The sequence below is a fragment of the Adiantum capillus-veneris genome, chromosome 13, assembly GCF_014529385.1.
Source record: "Adiantum capillus-veneris isolate H3 chromosome 13, ASM1452938v2, whole genome shotgun sequence".
NCBI lineage: Eukaryota > Viridiplantae > Streptophyta > Polypodiopsida > Polypodiales > Pteridaceae > Adiantum > Adiantum capillus-veneris.
Genome location: NC_140943.1, coordinates 146,437,355 through 146,452,906, shown reverse-complemented (window position 1 = coordinate 146,452,906; position 15,552 = coordinate 146,437,355). Strand labels below are relative to the sequence as shown.

General features: G+C 42.6%; 1 protein-coding gene across 1 annotated transcript; it reads right to left on the bottom strand.

Annotated features, from left to right (window-relative positions):
* Positions 1–12,436: 12,436 nt before the first annotated feature.
* Positions 12,437–14,582, bottom strand: LOC147445036 (uncharacterized). Its single transcript, XM_086528164.1, has 2 exons — positions 13,801–14,582; positions 12,437–13,768 (listed from the first exon to the last, which is right to left on the bottom strand). Exons 1-2 carry the CDS (start codon positions 14,580–14,582, stop codon positions 12,721–12,723), a joined length of 1,830 nt encoding a protein of 609 aa, XP_086384290.1. The 3' UTR covers positions 12,437–12,720.
* Between the last annotated feature and the right edge of the window lie 970 nt (positions 14,583–15,552).

Below are 15,552 nucleotides of genomic sequence, written 5' to 3'. Positions count from 1 at the left end.
AGCCTTAGTATATAAGGTACCTAGGTCATTTTGTAAAAGGGGGGAACTTTAATCATAATCAAAACTTTAGCACTGCCATCTACTGTGTGTGAGAGAGAAAGAGAGTGAGCGTGAGCTTTATCCTCTAGCTACGCTCGGCTCGCTCAACACATTGGAGATCCGACTGCACCATTGTTGTAGGCTCGAGGAGAGCTACGCGACAACACCAAGCATTCCACGCGAGACGAAGCGCACACACCAACGCATCTACAAGCTATTTGTGATCGTAAGTTTATCAAACGATGTCTGTTTTCTGCTTGCTAGTAGTCTATAGAATCGTGGCGACATAAGCTACGTATATGTACTCATAAATTTCAGTTTCAGGCACTTTCAAAATTTTGCTCTGTCATCCTACGCGTTTTCCGCAGATGGGTTTAGAGTGAGGGTTTTGAGTTTAGAAGCTTAGGGACAGGTGTATCCTAGTGAGGGGATGGTGTTCCTTAAGCTTTGTACGAATCTGGCATAATTAGGTGAGTTACCTTCCGTATGTGTGTATGTGTCTAGGTGGTGCAGTTGAGAGCAGTGAGGTTCTTGATTGTGGTATAGTTGGCCTTCCAGAGTGTTGTATGTGTAGGATGGTCTCAGCCTGACAAGCTAAAGAGGTTTCCTCCGTGTGCCTATCGTGTCATCTGTGTCCTCGATTGACATTATGTTGATCTAGGTAGTGTTTGCATGCACTTCATGGGTGTGTGAGTTGCTCCAGCAACACTTAGTGATTTCGAAGGTTCCACAATATCTCGGGCTGAGTTTCTTGTACCTTCCTAATGATAAGTTGCTTTTCTTCGGTCGAACTCATAGAAAAACATTTTCTCCTTCCTTGAAGGTCCATTTTGATCGATTCTTATCTGCGTAATGCTTTTGTCTATCCTGAGCGGCTTGGATATCTTGGCGAATGGCTTTAGTCTGAGCTTCCATGTCTTCTAGCATCTTCTTAGAGGCTTCTACCTTGATGGTTGGGTCTGAAAAGTTAAGCGGTGCTAAAAAGTCTTGTCCATAAAGAGCTTTGAAGGGTGACATTCCAATGCTTCTGTGTTTGAAATAATTGTAAGCATATTCTACCAAAGGAAGATATTGTAACCACTTCTTTGGCTCTTGTGAACAATAGGCCCTGAGAATGTCCTCAATGACTTGATTTACTCTTTCAGTCTGCCCATCTGTCTGCGGATGATATGCTGTGTTGAGGCTAATTGTGACCCAATAGATTGGAAACGAGAAGTCCAAAACTTTGATGTAAACTTGGCATCTCTATCACTGACGATACGCTTGAGTAAACCATGTAACCTAAAAATTTCCTTGATGAATAGTTGGCTAATATCTGAAGCAGTAAAGGTTGTCTTTACAGGTATTAGACGAGCCACTTTTGTGAGCATATCAACAACCACAAATACACAGTCATAAACTCTTGTAGAAGGTAATCCTGTAACAAAGTCCATACTGATGCATTCCCATTTCATTTGGGGTATGTCAAGAGGTTGAAGCTGCCCTAGTAACTTGATTCTTTTGGCTTTGACAAGAAATACATTGCCTCACATAGAGAAGTATGTCTCCCTTCATTCCGGACCAAAAACAACTCCTCCCGATAGCATGAAGAGTCTTAGCATAACCTGGATGTCCAAATGTAGGGCTATCGTGTGCTTCATATAGAATAGTCTTCTTTAAAGCTGGGTCTCTGGGTACACAAAATCTATGTCTGAAGTAAAGACATCCTCCCATAAGAGAGTAATCTTTAGCTTCAAGAATCTTATTCTGTTGGACTAATGATACTATACGTTGGTATTTTGGATCTACCAAAGATGCTTCTTTAATTCTTTCCCAGATAGGGTTATTTGGAATAGAGATAGCTCCGAGAAAAGATTTTCGGCTAAGTCCATCTGCAACGGCATTTTCCTTCCCTGGTCTATACTTTATGTCAAGGTCATATTCTTGTAAGAGTTCTATCCATCACCGTTCTCGCATATTGAGAATAGGTTGAGTAAAAATCCATTTTAAGCTCTTGTGGTCTGTAACTAGCTGAAACTTGCGTCCGAGAAGATAATGTCTCCACAACATCAGCGCATGTATAACCGCTAAAAGTTCCAAATCATGAGTAGGATAATTCTTCTCATGATCCCTCAGCTTTCGTGAAGTATATGCCACCGGTCTCCCTTCTTGAGTAAGAACTCCGCCCAAAGCAAATTTGCTAGCATCGATCGCTACTTCAAATTCCTTACTGAAATTTGGAAGCTTTAAGATAGGAGCTGAGACCAAGAATTCTTTTAGCTTAGCAAAACTAGACTCGTGCTCGGTCTTCCACTCGATCCTCATTCCTTTCTTCAGGAGTTCCGTCAAAGGTGCAGCAATACGTGCATAGTCCTTGACAAAAATCCTGTACCATCCCGTTATCCCAAGAAATCCTCTTACTTTGCTAACGGTGGATGGTTGAGACTAATCAACAATATCCTTGACTTTAACTAGGTCCACTAAAATCCCTTCAGCCGATATGATAAATCCAATATAATTGACCTTTGGTGAGCAAAAGGTACACTCGCTCGCTTTAGCCTAACGCTGGTGCTCTCGAAGAAGATCAAGTACTTTGTGAACATGTTTTTCATGATCTGCCTCATTCTTAGAATAGATCAGAATGTCGTCAAAGAAAACCAGGACAAAATCGTCCCGATAAGGTCTAAAAATATCCTGTATAAGTCGATTGAAGCTTGCAAGAGCATTTGTTAGACCAAAGGACATTACTGTGAATTCGTAGTATCCATACCTAGTGTTGAAATCTGTCTTTGGAATGTCTGATTCCTTGATCCTGATTTGGTAATATCCTGACCTTAGATCAATCTTTGTAAATATTTTGGTGCCATGGAGTCTATCCAGGAGTTCGTCAATCCTTGGAATTGGATACTTGTTTTTGACAGTTACCTGGTTCAGTCCACGGTAATCTATGCATGGCCTTAAGGTCCCATCCTTCTTCTTCTGAAAAAGAACCGGTGCACCCCAAGGAGAAGTACTGGGTTGAATGAATCCTTGTTCAATGAGTTGCCTAAGTTGTTCCTTGAGTTCTATGGCCTCTGGAAGTGACATTTTATAAGGTCGCTTTGAGACAGGTTCACAGGGATAGTCTCGATCTCATGATCTACCTCTCTATGTGGTGGAAGATTCATAAGGTCTTCAGGGAATACATCATCATACTCCCTCAACTAGTTTGGTCGAAGTTTGACGTCTGATTGGTCCACCTTGTTGATTTTTACCGCATAAATTTGCTGCTCCTTTCTCAGTCCCTTCAAAAGTCTGTTGGCCTTAACTAGAGTAGCCCTAGGTCTCCCATTTTTCCCCCGGATTAAGACTTCATTACCCAAGTTATCTGTAAAGGTAAAGTTTCCCTGTGCACAATGAATATGGGCCTGATTTTTCTTTAGCCAGTCCATCCCTAGTATCCCATCAAAGAATCCTAAAGGTAGGGTTCGAAATTGGGCAGAAGTTGGGTGTCCCCCTAGGTCAAAGTCGATTTTACCTGTAGAGTGTTGAGATACTACTTCCTTGCCGTTTGCTAACTCTACAACTAATTTGCTTGTTGGATACTTATCTAGCTTTAGCTTCCTCATGCATCTGGGTGAAAGAAATGAAAGAGTACTACCACAATCTATAACGAAGTTAACTTGTTCACCTCTGAGAGATCCTGGCGTATGAATGACTGCATATTGCTCGCAACCATTGGGGTTGTCAATTGCAGCATGCAAGGTTGCTCTCTCCTCTGCTTCATCTCCCACAGCTGGTTGTACCACTCCGGCATTCACTCTGGAGGTAGCTCCACACCCTCGCCTTCTGTTTACCCTTCTACGTCCTCCTCTTCCATTAGGTTTTCCTTGCCCATAGACATTTAGAGGTATGGCATTGGCGCTGGTTGCTTGAGTCTTCTTGGGGCATTTAGATCGATAATGCCCGAATTCGTTGCACTCATAACAACGTACATTTGGAAATTCCATAACTGCGGTAGTTGCTCCTATTGGGCGTTGTTCGTATGCTTGGTTGGTTGGTCTATTATTCCAAACATTTGTCCTTGCCCTTTTCGCCAAATGATTCCTCCTATTCTGATTGACCTTCTGAATTTCCATAGCTAAGGGTTTTGCTCTTAGCAAGGCATCTTGAAGAGTTGCCGGTCTAAGAGCTTCTAGCCGATTGTTCAAGGGTCGATGAGCCCTTGGCAGAACCGTGGTACTTGCTGATCCAGGGTCATTCTAGGATCATATCTTCGAAGAGTAACAAAATTTGAGTAATACTCCTCGATTGAAGAAGTCGACTCACGAAGGGAAAAGAAGTCGACTGACAAAGGGAAAAGAACTCGTTCATCTTCAAGGTTTTATAAGCGGGTGGTAAGTAATGCCCCATCATTGTAGCCTTGATGTCTTCCCACGACTGAGAAGATCCCTTGATGTTCAAATCTCTGCAATGCTGTTTCCACCAAATCTTGGCATCACCAGAGAGGTGGAACATTGCGAGCATGGTCTGGTTCTCGGGTTGAGTCCCTGCAGCCTCAAAATAATCATCCATTGCTTCGATCCACACTTCTGCATCTCTCTCCACATTAGCTCCCTCGCCCTTAAAGGTCGGAGGTTGAGCTTGTTTAAGGAGGATCTTCTTTTCTTGTGCTGTCGACTAGAGAGCGACAAGTGGTGCCTTCACGGACTACACGGAATTTGATACAATTGCTAGAATTCAAGATTTAAATAAACACAAGACTTTAATAAAATCCAAGTTTCAAATCACCAAGAGACAAAACTCCTCTTTTATTGATAGAGATTTTATTACAATCGTAACTTATTGAGGCTTAAAATAACTTTTGATCAATTTATTACATAGCATTCTGGGATATCTATATGATACGTCTGGCAGGCTGTCCTGGGATATAATGATACAGAAGATGTTTATGTGTTGTCACATTCTTACAATCCTCTATTTCTCCTGAGAAATAGTCCATATACTTATCCTTAAGTGGGTAGTAAATTATGGTGTTCATACTCTTGGATAAGTGTCTTGGAACACCAAAATTTCTAACTCTATTTGCTGAAATTACATCAGTGACCTTGTCCCAAAGCCACTCATTGAGGGTTTGCTCGGTCCGTCAGAAGTAGCAACAGTGACGCCCGAATGTGAAGGCAACAAGTAGTATAATTGCACTGCTCTCAATTCTTCTCCCCAATGGATTTTCTTTAAGTCGGTAGCCAGGCATCCTAACTTCCGAGCGTTGATGTAGTAAATCCCACCTTCGGGGGTCCGGTCGATCTCCCATCCTTTATCAATGCGAGTGGAGTGCGGTGTATTGACCTTTAGCAGCATCTCCGATAGGTTTGTTCCATATATGAACTATGTCATGTTGACTGATTGCAATGAGCCTTCATGTTACAAGGAAGCAGTGCAAATGAAGGACTCCAGGAATTGGCAATTGGCCATGCAGTCAGAGATGATAGCTCTGCATAAAAACAAGACATGGAAGCTAGTTAAATTACCACAGGGCAAAAAGGCTCTACCTTGTAAATGGGTTTACAGGTATAAGATCACCGCTCATGATAGTCAGCCAAAGTACAAAGCAAGGCTTGTTGCCAAGGGCTTTAAGCAAGAACAAGGCATTGACTTTGATGAAGTCTTCTCTCCGGTGGTCAAGATGACTACATTGAGATGCTTTCTTGCATTGGTTGCCATATTAGATTTGGTGTTGCACCAAATGGATGTCAAGACAGCGTTCTTGCATGGTGATTTAGATGTGGAAATTTACATGCAGCAGCCAGAAGGGTTTGTTGAGAAAGGCAAGGAAGATTGGGTATGCCAGTTGTTAAAGAGTCTTTATGGCTTAAAACAATCAGCGAGGGCATGGTACCATAAATTCCACAAGTTTATGCTTTCTCAAGGCTACAAACGTAGTGAGTTCGATCACTGTCTATATACAAAGAAGGCTAAGGATGGTAGTTGGTTGATCCTTATTTTGTATGTGGATGACATGTTGATTGCTGACAAGCACTTGGAAGAAATTTCAGCTTTGAAGGGCAAAATCGTTTGACATGAAAGACATGGGTGAGGCAAGTCATATACTTGGTATGCGCATTGAGAGAGACGGATCAAAGAAGTTGATTTGGTTATCTCAAACAGAGTATATTGACAAGGTTTTGCAACGTTTCAATATGGAGAAGGGAAAGGCACTGAGTGTTCCATTTCCACCATATGTGAAACTTAGCAAACAAGATTGTCTTGTGTCTGAGGAAGAACAAGCTGAAATGGATAAGATTCCATATGCGTCTGCAGTGGGTAGTTTGATGTATGCAATGATTGCTACTCGCCCAGACATTGCATTTGCAGTGGGAGTAGTAAGTCGATACATGTCAAACCCAGGAAAGAAACATTGGGAGGTAGTGAAAGGAATATTGAGATACCTGAAAGCTACAAATAGTATGCGTATATGCTATGGGAGTCAGGAGCTAAGTGTAAAGGGTTTTACACACTCAGATTATGCAGGTGACTTAGACAACCGAAGGTCTACGTCAGGGTATGTCTTTACATTGGCTGGTGGAGCAGTATCATGGTGTTCTAGGTTACAAGATTGTGTTACTCATTCTACTACAGAGGCTGAATATGTTGCAGCATCAGAGGCATGCAAAGAATCAATTTGGCTTAATCGACTAGTAACAGATTTGGGAATCAAAGAAGAGATGCGTGTGTTATATTGTGATAGTCAAAGTGCTATACAATTGGCTCGCAATCCAGTTTATCACTCAAAGACAAAGCATGTGGATGTGAAGTATCATTTCATCAGGGAAATGCTCGAGGATAAGCAACTTCAGCTTGTCAAAGTTCACACCACAGAAAATCCTGCTGATCTACTTACAAAAGGACTTCCCTCATAGAGCTTTGCGCATTTTCGCAAGCAGTTAGGTGTAGGGTAGTACATCACTTCTCTACATCTCTTGTATATTAGCTTGTATAGTAGCTTCTCTCACACTTAAAGTACCACATTGGACTTTAAGTGGGAGGTTGTTGGGGTATAAAGCCCAATGTGGTCGCCCAGGTAAGTGGGCGGGCCGCCAGGTATGTACACATATTCTTTTGTTAAAACCTAATAAGAACTCACTATGCTCTACACATTACAGTAGAGCAAGTTCACCATATCGTCGTGCTCTTCTTCTCGCACTCTCTCTCGCGTCGCACTTCCGCTTGTGGTCGCCCAGGTAAGTGGGCGGGCCGCCAGGTATGTACACATATTCTTTTGTTAGAACCTAATAAGAACTCACTATGCTCTACACATTACAGTAGAGCAAGTTCACCATATCGTCGTGCTCTTCTTCTCGCACTCTCTCTCGCGTCGCACTTCCGCTTGTACTCCTTCAATTAGGACATGTGGCTCAACACGTGGCTTAAGGCTACACTCTCCTAGTGCTATATAAGCACAAAGACCAGTGTACAATATGCAACTTATCCATCTCCTTGTTTGTGTTATTTTGTGTTTTGATTGCTTACGTTACTTTTTATTAGCACGTCAATTTGTGACCAATTATTATCCACCATAATTGAGCCTTACACGTGGTATCAGAGCATAATGTAAGACTAATTATCCTTATTAGTAATTATAAATATCTCCCTTCAAGGTGTTTTTCTCTTCATTTCTACACTAGATCTTGAGAATTTTACTCTAGCATTAGTAGACTTGTAAAGTGTGTTATTTGTCTCTCTGAGATCTCTCTGTAGAGCTAGAGTAACTCAAAAGCTTGTGTGTATGTGTGTGTGTGGAGCATTTAATGAAGAGGGAATTGTTTTAGAGAGAGAGAGAGAGAGAAAGAGAGAGAGATACTTACTTAAGGTACTATACATTAAGCATGATGCCCTTTACCAACAATTGTGACCCAACTCACTCACAGGATAACGTGAAACCTTCCTGGCAAAGTCCATTATAAACAATATTAGATCCCAAAGGGAGTATGGGAAGGGGTGCACTAAACCCACATCACAAAATTCAAATATCTTACCCCTTGGATGTCCATAGCTTCACCATCAAAGGCTTTAGCTAGTTATTCCAAAATCCATAGAGCTTCAAGGACACCTTACTCCACATCTAATATGACCACCCTCTCTACATCTCACCTTTTGTTAAAAGCAACGTATATATTAACCCCTAGCTACATGCAAAGTGCTAAGAATCTTCTATACTTTTCATTACACAGGAGGATGTTCTAAGGGATGAAGCTAGTGGAATAGTGCTCGTTATGCTCACTACCCCTAACCTTCACTTTTTATCACCTTAACTACAGCCAAAATGTTCAAATGGATGCAAAATTGCTATATAAGTAGTTCATGATCCTTTTTTTTTTGGGGTTACATGTACCCTCCACCCATGCATGGGAGAAAATTTGTTTAGGATGGTTTTCTTTCAGGATCAATAAAACTAAAATTATGTAATGCTAAACACGTCTTTTATATGGTGGATATCCTACATGCAATTGCAATGAAGGTTGTTTTGGGTTTAATAGTGGATTTAAGTATATAATTTTTATAGTCTCAATGCTCTTATAAATGACGGTCGAAGGCTGAACACAATACTAGGTAAGGGTTCTTCATCACATCCCTACCCAACCTCTGTATAAATAGCTGTAGAAGAACTATGGTTGTGCTTAACCTCTATGATTAGAGATGGAAATATAAAAAATTTCCATTGGAATACCCAATCATCATGGGCCTGCAGGATTTAGGACCCTAGTCAATGCCATCATTGAATATGCCTTTGCATATGCACATAGAAAATACATATCTTTTAGAGCCTTCCCTAATAGATGTTATGTTAGCTCATGGACTAACTAAGAAGACAAGAACCACCTCTCTTTTTTCAAGTACCACTTAACAACTTTGAGCTCCTAGCTAGATGATCACATGATCATATACTGCAATGGGACAACTTTTTGACAAATCAGTCGAATCCTAATGGGCCTAGCTATTCACCCATATGTTGTGACCTTTACCTACATGCCATAGAATTTGAGTAGACCAAAAATTTATTCAAAGATCCCTTATTAAAATCCAAATTAACCTAGTTCATATTCCTTTTTTGGTAGTTTGATGACAAATTCTAGGTTAATAATGACTGAATCCCTCATTTCTTCCTACAACAACATCCTATCTACCCCCCATGTCTAGCTATAGATGATAAGGCTACCTTATTCAACAATGGGACTAAAGTACAAACACCTTTTTGAGCATGAGGCCGATTAATGTGTAGAATGGTCAACTTCTTAGGACAAAAAAGGTTACCTTACTCAACAATGGGACTAGAGTACAAGCACGTCCTTCTTGAGCATGAGAATTCTATCCGAGTACTTGACCTCATATATATACATAGGAGTAGCAATCTGCATGCAAGATGGGGCTACAAAGTCATTATCTCACAACTCAAGCATGTTCTTCTCACCAACACCTCACTTCTCAAAGTTAGCCTTGCCATCAAGACTTTGGTTGATGTTTTTTGCCTAAATGGTTTTGAAAGGTGAAGAATATGGAGACTTTTCAAAAGCTATCTTGGAGGATATGGACCCACACACACTTTTTCACTAGTTGAAAGTCCTAGCCATTCTTGTTGGTGGGCACTAGGTCCTTCAGGGGCCTAGTGCCCCATCAATATAGCGTAGTGTGGGTTCAAAAGGTGGGTTTTCACACACCCCATCACCTTGGTAGGAAGAAGAAAAAAACCCTAATGTATGTAATGGAAAAATCATTAATACAATCAAAAAGCTATTTTGGATGATGTAAATCCACTATGTAAACACACGAAGGCTATGTACACTTTTGCTTCTATGCATGCACCAACCTCTCTCAACTATAATCTACAGGCTTGGGAGGTTTATTCCCACTTGTTTTTTTATGTAGTGGACCATGTCCCTCTCCCTAACCACCTTCCCCCACTACTCTTGCATGCATAATGGACCCACCGTCGCAATACTTCTCACCGGTAGTGGTAGTAGACCAAGAGAAGTGTCAATTTGAGGATTTCCAAATCGGGCCATATTTCTCTTACACCAAGTTGGACACAGAGTACATGAACATGGAGGCTACACAGATTTAGTAGTTTTGTGTGCAACATTATGTGTGTTTTTTGTTTCAAATTCCTAAGTGTGCATTGACAACAAGTGTTTGAGGACATGACACCTATAGTCCATGCATACAAGTTCTATTTAATTTTGTGTGCATGATTGATGCAGGTACCTGCTTTGAAATTGGCACATGTTATAATGCTCGATCGAGCAAAAACCACAACAAATTGGATGATAAGGCCATCAAATATATTTGTATCCATTGCAATATCTAAAAGTAGGATTCACCTACAATATTTGAATCTAGGTTCATAAAGCAAAGATTAGATGTATCATCAACAACCAAGCATACCTTGATTTGTAGGTTAGCTATTGTTAGCATTTATCAAAGACATAAATATGAGCTTAAAAAATGTGTACGATAATTTGTTCCCTATATTTAAGGATAGAAGCTCAAATGTAAGCTAAATCAAGCACGTGTACAACCAATGAGGTTTTAAATTATGTAATGGATCAATTGTAGATGTACAAGATGTACCTTAAAAGGATAGGGATAAAAATGAATAGGATATAGATATGTCAAAATCGTTGGTGTTGAGTTTATGTGATAGAAAATTTGGTGCAGCTTTCTCTAGTCACACTCCATCAAGCTCTTAGCATGCCTCTTATGTACTAAATTGTTATGTTTTGGTTGTGTCTAGTATATATATGATGAGGAAGAAAATTTTTCATTTGATGAAACACAAAATTTAAAGATTGGTTGACTACAATGAAACTTGAGTATGATATTATAATGTAAAATGATATAATAATGTAAACTGATCAGTGTCGTTTGTGTGATATTCCACCTAGCAAAAATGTGAGTCCTACCAAGTGAGCCTTCAAATTGAATTGTAAGCCTAATGGTAGTGTTTAAAAGAATCTTGGAATATAAGCCTAATGGCAATACTTATTGCTATGAGACTAGACTACCGGCAAAATGTTGTGCTCAAGAGAAGGGCATTGATTTTGATGAGACTTTTTCTCTCACTATCTTTCATAGAGTTAGTGCATTGGTTTCTCATAAAATGATCAGAATGTACATCATTTGGAGATTAAGACTAAATTTTAGTGGTAATTTGCATGAGGGATTGTATATAGCACAACCTCGTGATTTTGGTTACAAAGGGCAAGAAAACAAGGTGTGTTTAAAGCAAGCTCCAATATTTGATATGAGAGGATAAATACTTGTTTAGCTACTTATAGTTTTTAGAATAGTCCAAGTGAGAGAAATTTGTATGTCAAGCATGTAGACGATGTACTTCTTTTCGTTGCTCTCAATGTCATGTTTCTCATTGGACCAAATGATGGACATATTACTAATTTTTAGGTTGATTTGAATGCCTCTTTTGATATGCCAAATGTAAGGATTTTGTGTCACTATTGGGACACTCAATTTTAGTAGTGTGATTGAGGTATTACTTTGTGTTAGACAAAATACACTAAGACATTGCTACATAGATTTGGCCTTGATGATTGCACATGGGGGCTCCACCTTAAAATATGTAAGTGTAGCACGAGAGTTCATCAACAAGACACATTTATATATACAAAAGGGGTACTTTCATGGGCATATGTATGTGAAGATGGGTTTTTAAAATGCACCTTGAACATAGTGAGATAGACGATTTTTAAATAGTGGACCTCATGAGGGACTACAAGTGTATTGTTGCTTCTCTTAGGACATGTTTGAAGCATAGACTTGATGATGCTAGAGATTAATTTGATATCACTCTCTAGAAGTAAGTTTCTTGCTGCCTAATATATATGCCAAGCAAGATGTTCAATTATAGTCCTATGGGTGAGCAAATTTATGTATGGCTTCCCGGTTTATATGCTATTTTGGACTTGGATTGAGTTGGTTATTAAAGCACACTAGTGCCAATGCTGAGAGCTTCAAGATTTGACGTTAATTTTTTGGCATGTCGTGTAGCTTTTACTACGCTACTATTGGCTAAAACAACCATGTGTAAACATGGAAACCTACAGATACATGGGGGGGGGAGAGGGAGGGAGAGGGAGAGGTGTGTGTGTGTGTGTGTGTGTGTGTGTGTGTGTGTGTACATGCTCGCACGTGAGACAATGAGAGCATCGTGGGAATTGGCTACATGTTTGAGAAGCTCATGAAGTCTAACAAGAAAGACTCTGTGATTTTCTTGCACTTTTTCCACTTCCAAACTCATTGTGAGAAGCTATTTATCCTTCAAAAAATGCTTGCCCATGGATATTTCCAACCATGAAAGAAGCTCTTAGTGAAAATTTGTTACTCTAATTAATGAAGACTTCATACAAAATGTTTAATGTTTGTAGAAATTAAGTGGCAACTTGTAAATTAAAATACGCATGCATGGTAACTTATTTGTATATACATGGTCATTTGTGAGATTGCCAATCGCCTTCTTGCAAAAGGGGCTACTGTATAAGTAGCTTGCCAATGGACATATTTTTGGCGGCTAAATATGTAGGCTTTCACGTTATAATTGATTTCGAAGGAAACATCTAAAATTATAAGCAACCCATGTAGGGACAACATCGATAATTAGATTATAGAGGTGTTGCTCATGAATTTTCAAGATCGGGGAGCAACAAATATAAATCAGGCTTTGCTGTGGTCCTGTGGAAGTACAGGTCGAGTCGATCGAATGAGAGGTGGCCACTGTATGAGATCCGGAACGGCACCCAGGGCGTTGATCAACGGTGTCGATGCGGGCGCAGGAGCTACAGAAGGTGGTGGAGGAGGCAGCACAAGAGGCGCCGGGGATGGCATATTGAGCTGGAGGGACGACATGGAGGGGCAGTTCTGCACGAGCTTGTGCTGCCCAAACAGACAGTATTCAGGTGGTGCTGGAGTGACCGGTCGGCGCGCCTCCACAGCACCGGCACTCCTGTTCGGCGCCGTTCCGGCAAATGCCGGCAGCGGCAGTGACTCCCGCAAAAAATCACACGCGGTAAACTCAAAAGCTGTGCTTGCTGCCTGTAACTGCTGTGAGCCGCTCACCTGGGGGAGTAGGGATGCACCGTCTTTCTGCGCCATTGCTACCGCCACCTGCGCTATCGGTAGTGGAAGCCCTCCATTCCCAAACACGCTGAACAAGCTGCAATATTGCTGTACTTTCTGGTTCCCTCCTCCTCCAGCGCCGCCCGGCTGCCTCTGCTGCTGCTTGCATTGCTGCAAATGCTGCTTGTACTGCAGCTTCAAAGGAGCAACTCCAGCTAGCTGCTCTGTTAACAAATTATTAGCTTTGCTTGGATCTTCCTGACTGTTTTCAAGCCCAACTAGGTGAAGAGACTGCCCAATAGAGGCCACGCAGTAGCTGCTTGAGCTGCCGCCTCCCATCAGCAACTGCGTAGGTTGTGGGGCGCCAGGTGGAGAGCGAAAGTTGGGAAGAAGATGGGAAGGAGGTAGTGGGGGCGTTAAGGAGTCCCCCATCAGGTTCTGTGGAAAAGGAGGTGGCGCAGGTGGTTGGAGACGAAAATTGAGGAGGAATGGCTGGGACGAGGCAGGAGCGGCTTCGGAGACCAGGCGCGAGCTGCTATTGACGTTCTTCCAGGCGTGAGGGCTGGGCGGAAGTACTGGCGGGGGGCACATCGATGAGGAAGCGGGCAGGGGAGGGGGGGGGGGGGAGGGGGGAGAGCTGGCGGCAGTTTTCGAGCGACTGGAGAGGGCTGGCCAGATGGGGCCGGTACCAAAGCCCTGCGCGGCGGCGGATGGTAATAAAACTCGACGCCACCGATCACGTGCTCTCGCTGCACGAACTCCCCACGGCGTTTGCATTCGCAAAGCTCCTTGTATTTAGAAACGGCCTCGTGGATGAGGGCGACGGCGGCCTGCACAGAGGCGCGCTTGCCTTCGATGCGGAAGAGGCGAACAGGAGGCAGGTGATGGTGAGGCGGCGGCGTTGGGGAGCGGCAAGCGCCGGCAGTACGCTCGGTCCAGGAATGTACCACAGCGCCCGTGACTTGGCCGATGAGGCGAGCGGAGATTCCACGTGCACCAATCACAAACCCAGCGGCGAGGATGGTGACCTTCATGATAGCCTGCGTGGCGCCATCGTGGAAGTGGGTGCTGACAACTCGATGATCCTCATGCGGCGACGAGGGCGGGGGGAATGGTGTTGCAGCGACGGTGCTGTTGCTTGCTGCACCTACTTTCAATTGCGCGACGACTACAGTGGCGGCCCCGCCTCTGCCGCCTCCACCTACCGCAAGCTGCTGATCTCCGCTACGAGGACCTCTGGCCAGCCTGCGCCGACTCTTGGACGTGGTGGCCTTTCCTTTTGTAGTGGCCGGGTGTTGCTGCTGCGGCATAGGATCTGGCTGCTTGGTGCTGGATTCCTTAATATTCTTGCCGGGCTCCTGGGCTTGATCTGCGACATGATCTTTGCGCGGCCAGCTCTGATGTAGATCCTTGACGCTGCTGTTGCTCTTCTTCCTGTTAGCTGCTGCGGCGCCAGACATTCCTTCCTTGGACAAGACGTTACCTTCATGCGGTAACGGCCTGCCGCGGATGATAAAAAGCACGCGGTATAGTGTAGAAACCCTTTAATGCGAGATGCCTTATCATTTTTAATCTCTTATGAGCCCCTCAGCACTATTTAACGTGGGTATTAAATGAGCTCCGGTCGTGAGATCCACGGTGAGGAACTCCGAGCGAGAATTCACTAGATGTGCAGCATCGTCAGATTTTCGAGAAGTAAACAAGGACAAAATTAGTAAAGTAGGAATGAGGAAAGTGGACGCCCGAGTTAATTTATAAATCTTATGTTTGACTTTGAAATCACATAATACGCGTGGACAACCTGGTTACGCCATCAACCTCGCTAGGTGGGGGTTTTGGGTTTGAAACACTTGGTTGCAAATAGAGGTGTGTTTTTTTGGACCGCCCATTTGTCTCGAGATTCCTAGTACCGAGGACCAACATCGTCGATCCCACCACTCGGACCCCGTGTTAGATAGTGCTGAGGGTATGCACCCACAAGAGACCTTTGTGCTTATGATTAGGAATTGTTTGTTGATTCATAATGCTGTTCAGAATATCTTTGTATGATGATTAATCCATGTTTCAATGAACTCAAAAAATGAAATAGGACTACCTTGTCCTCTTCTTCTTGATATGCTTGGCCCACCTGCCCTCGGCATACCATAGATAGAGGTTATGGATGAAAGGTCGACAATATTGGTGACTATTGTGTGCTCTAGAGGCGGTGAATATTTGAGAAGCAAGGTGGCATATTAGACAAAGGAGCATAGTTGGGGGAGTGAATGGAGCAATGGGACAGGCGAATTGCTTGCATCCACAAGTGAGGCCATAGCCACCATTGTTACCACACACAAGAATCATTTTGTTTGCCTACTTATATTGTGAGCATCGCAGCACGCACACATGACCATGTTTTCATGAGCTTGTATATGTCATTAGCACAACGTG